At 42.4% G+C, this 616-nt stretch overlaps 1 protein-coding gene across 1 annotated transcript in view; it reads right to left on the bottom strand.

Annotated features, from left to right (window-relative positions):
- ETFA (electron transfer flavoprotein subunit alpha) overlaps positions 1 to 72 on the bottom strand; it is a 42,287-nt gene extending 42,215 nt beyond the window's left edge. The window contains exon 1 of the mRNA XM_009643803.2: positions 37 to 72. Within this exon, the coding sequence (XP_009642098.1) occupies positions 37 to 72 (36 nt within the window). The remainder of the gene's footprint in view (positions 1 to 36) is intronic.
- Between the last annotated feature and the right edge of the window lie 544 nt (positions 73 to 616).

Genomic DNA, 616 nt, shown 5'->3' with positions numbered 1-616 from the left:
CCCAGCGCTCCGTCTCCCACCGGTCCCGGTTCCTACCACATGCCTGTCCTTTCGGCCGTCCGCGCTGCCCATCCCGTTTCTTTCTGCCGTTCCTATTTCTTCCTCTTCTTCCCCCTGCTTCTTCGTTCCTTCCCTCTTTCTCTGCCCGCGTTACCGTTTTTCTTTCTTTCTCTCTCTATTTCTGCGTTTCGGTTTGTCGTTCTTTATTTTTAATTTCTATTTCCGTTTTTATTTCTTTTTTTCTCTTTCTGTTTTTCTGTATTTGTTTGGTTTTATTTCTCTTCCCGTCTCTCTGATGCCTTGTCTCTTACTGTTTTCATTTGTCCACGTTCCCGTTTTTAAGCGTGTCTGTTTTTCGCTGGTTTTGCGTCTCATTCCGTCGTTCCGTTTTTATTTCTTTTTCTTTCTTTCCGTTTTTCCTCGGCTTTTGTTTTAGTGTTTCCGTGTTTCTGCTTTAATTCCCTTTACTGAAATTCCACTTTTACATCTCCGTCTTTCTGCATTTATTTTCCTCGATCAAGTTTCCGGGTTTTTTAATTCTGGCCGTATTTATTTCTCTACTTTCGTGACTCCATCCTTCCTTTCCCTCCGTTTTTCCGTCTTTACTCCTTTTTCT

Source organism: Egretta garzetta, unplaced genomic scaffold (assembly GCF_000687185.1).
Source record: "Egretta garzetta isolate BGI_Z169 unplaced genomic scaffold, ASM68718v1 scaffold287, whole genome shotgun sequence".
Taxonomy (NCBI): Eukaryota; Metazoa; Chordata; class Aves; order Pelecaniformes; family Ardeidae; genus Egretta; species Egretta garzetta.
This window is presented reverse-complemented; position numbering and strand designations above follow the sequence as displayed.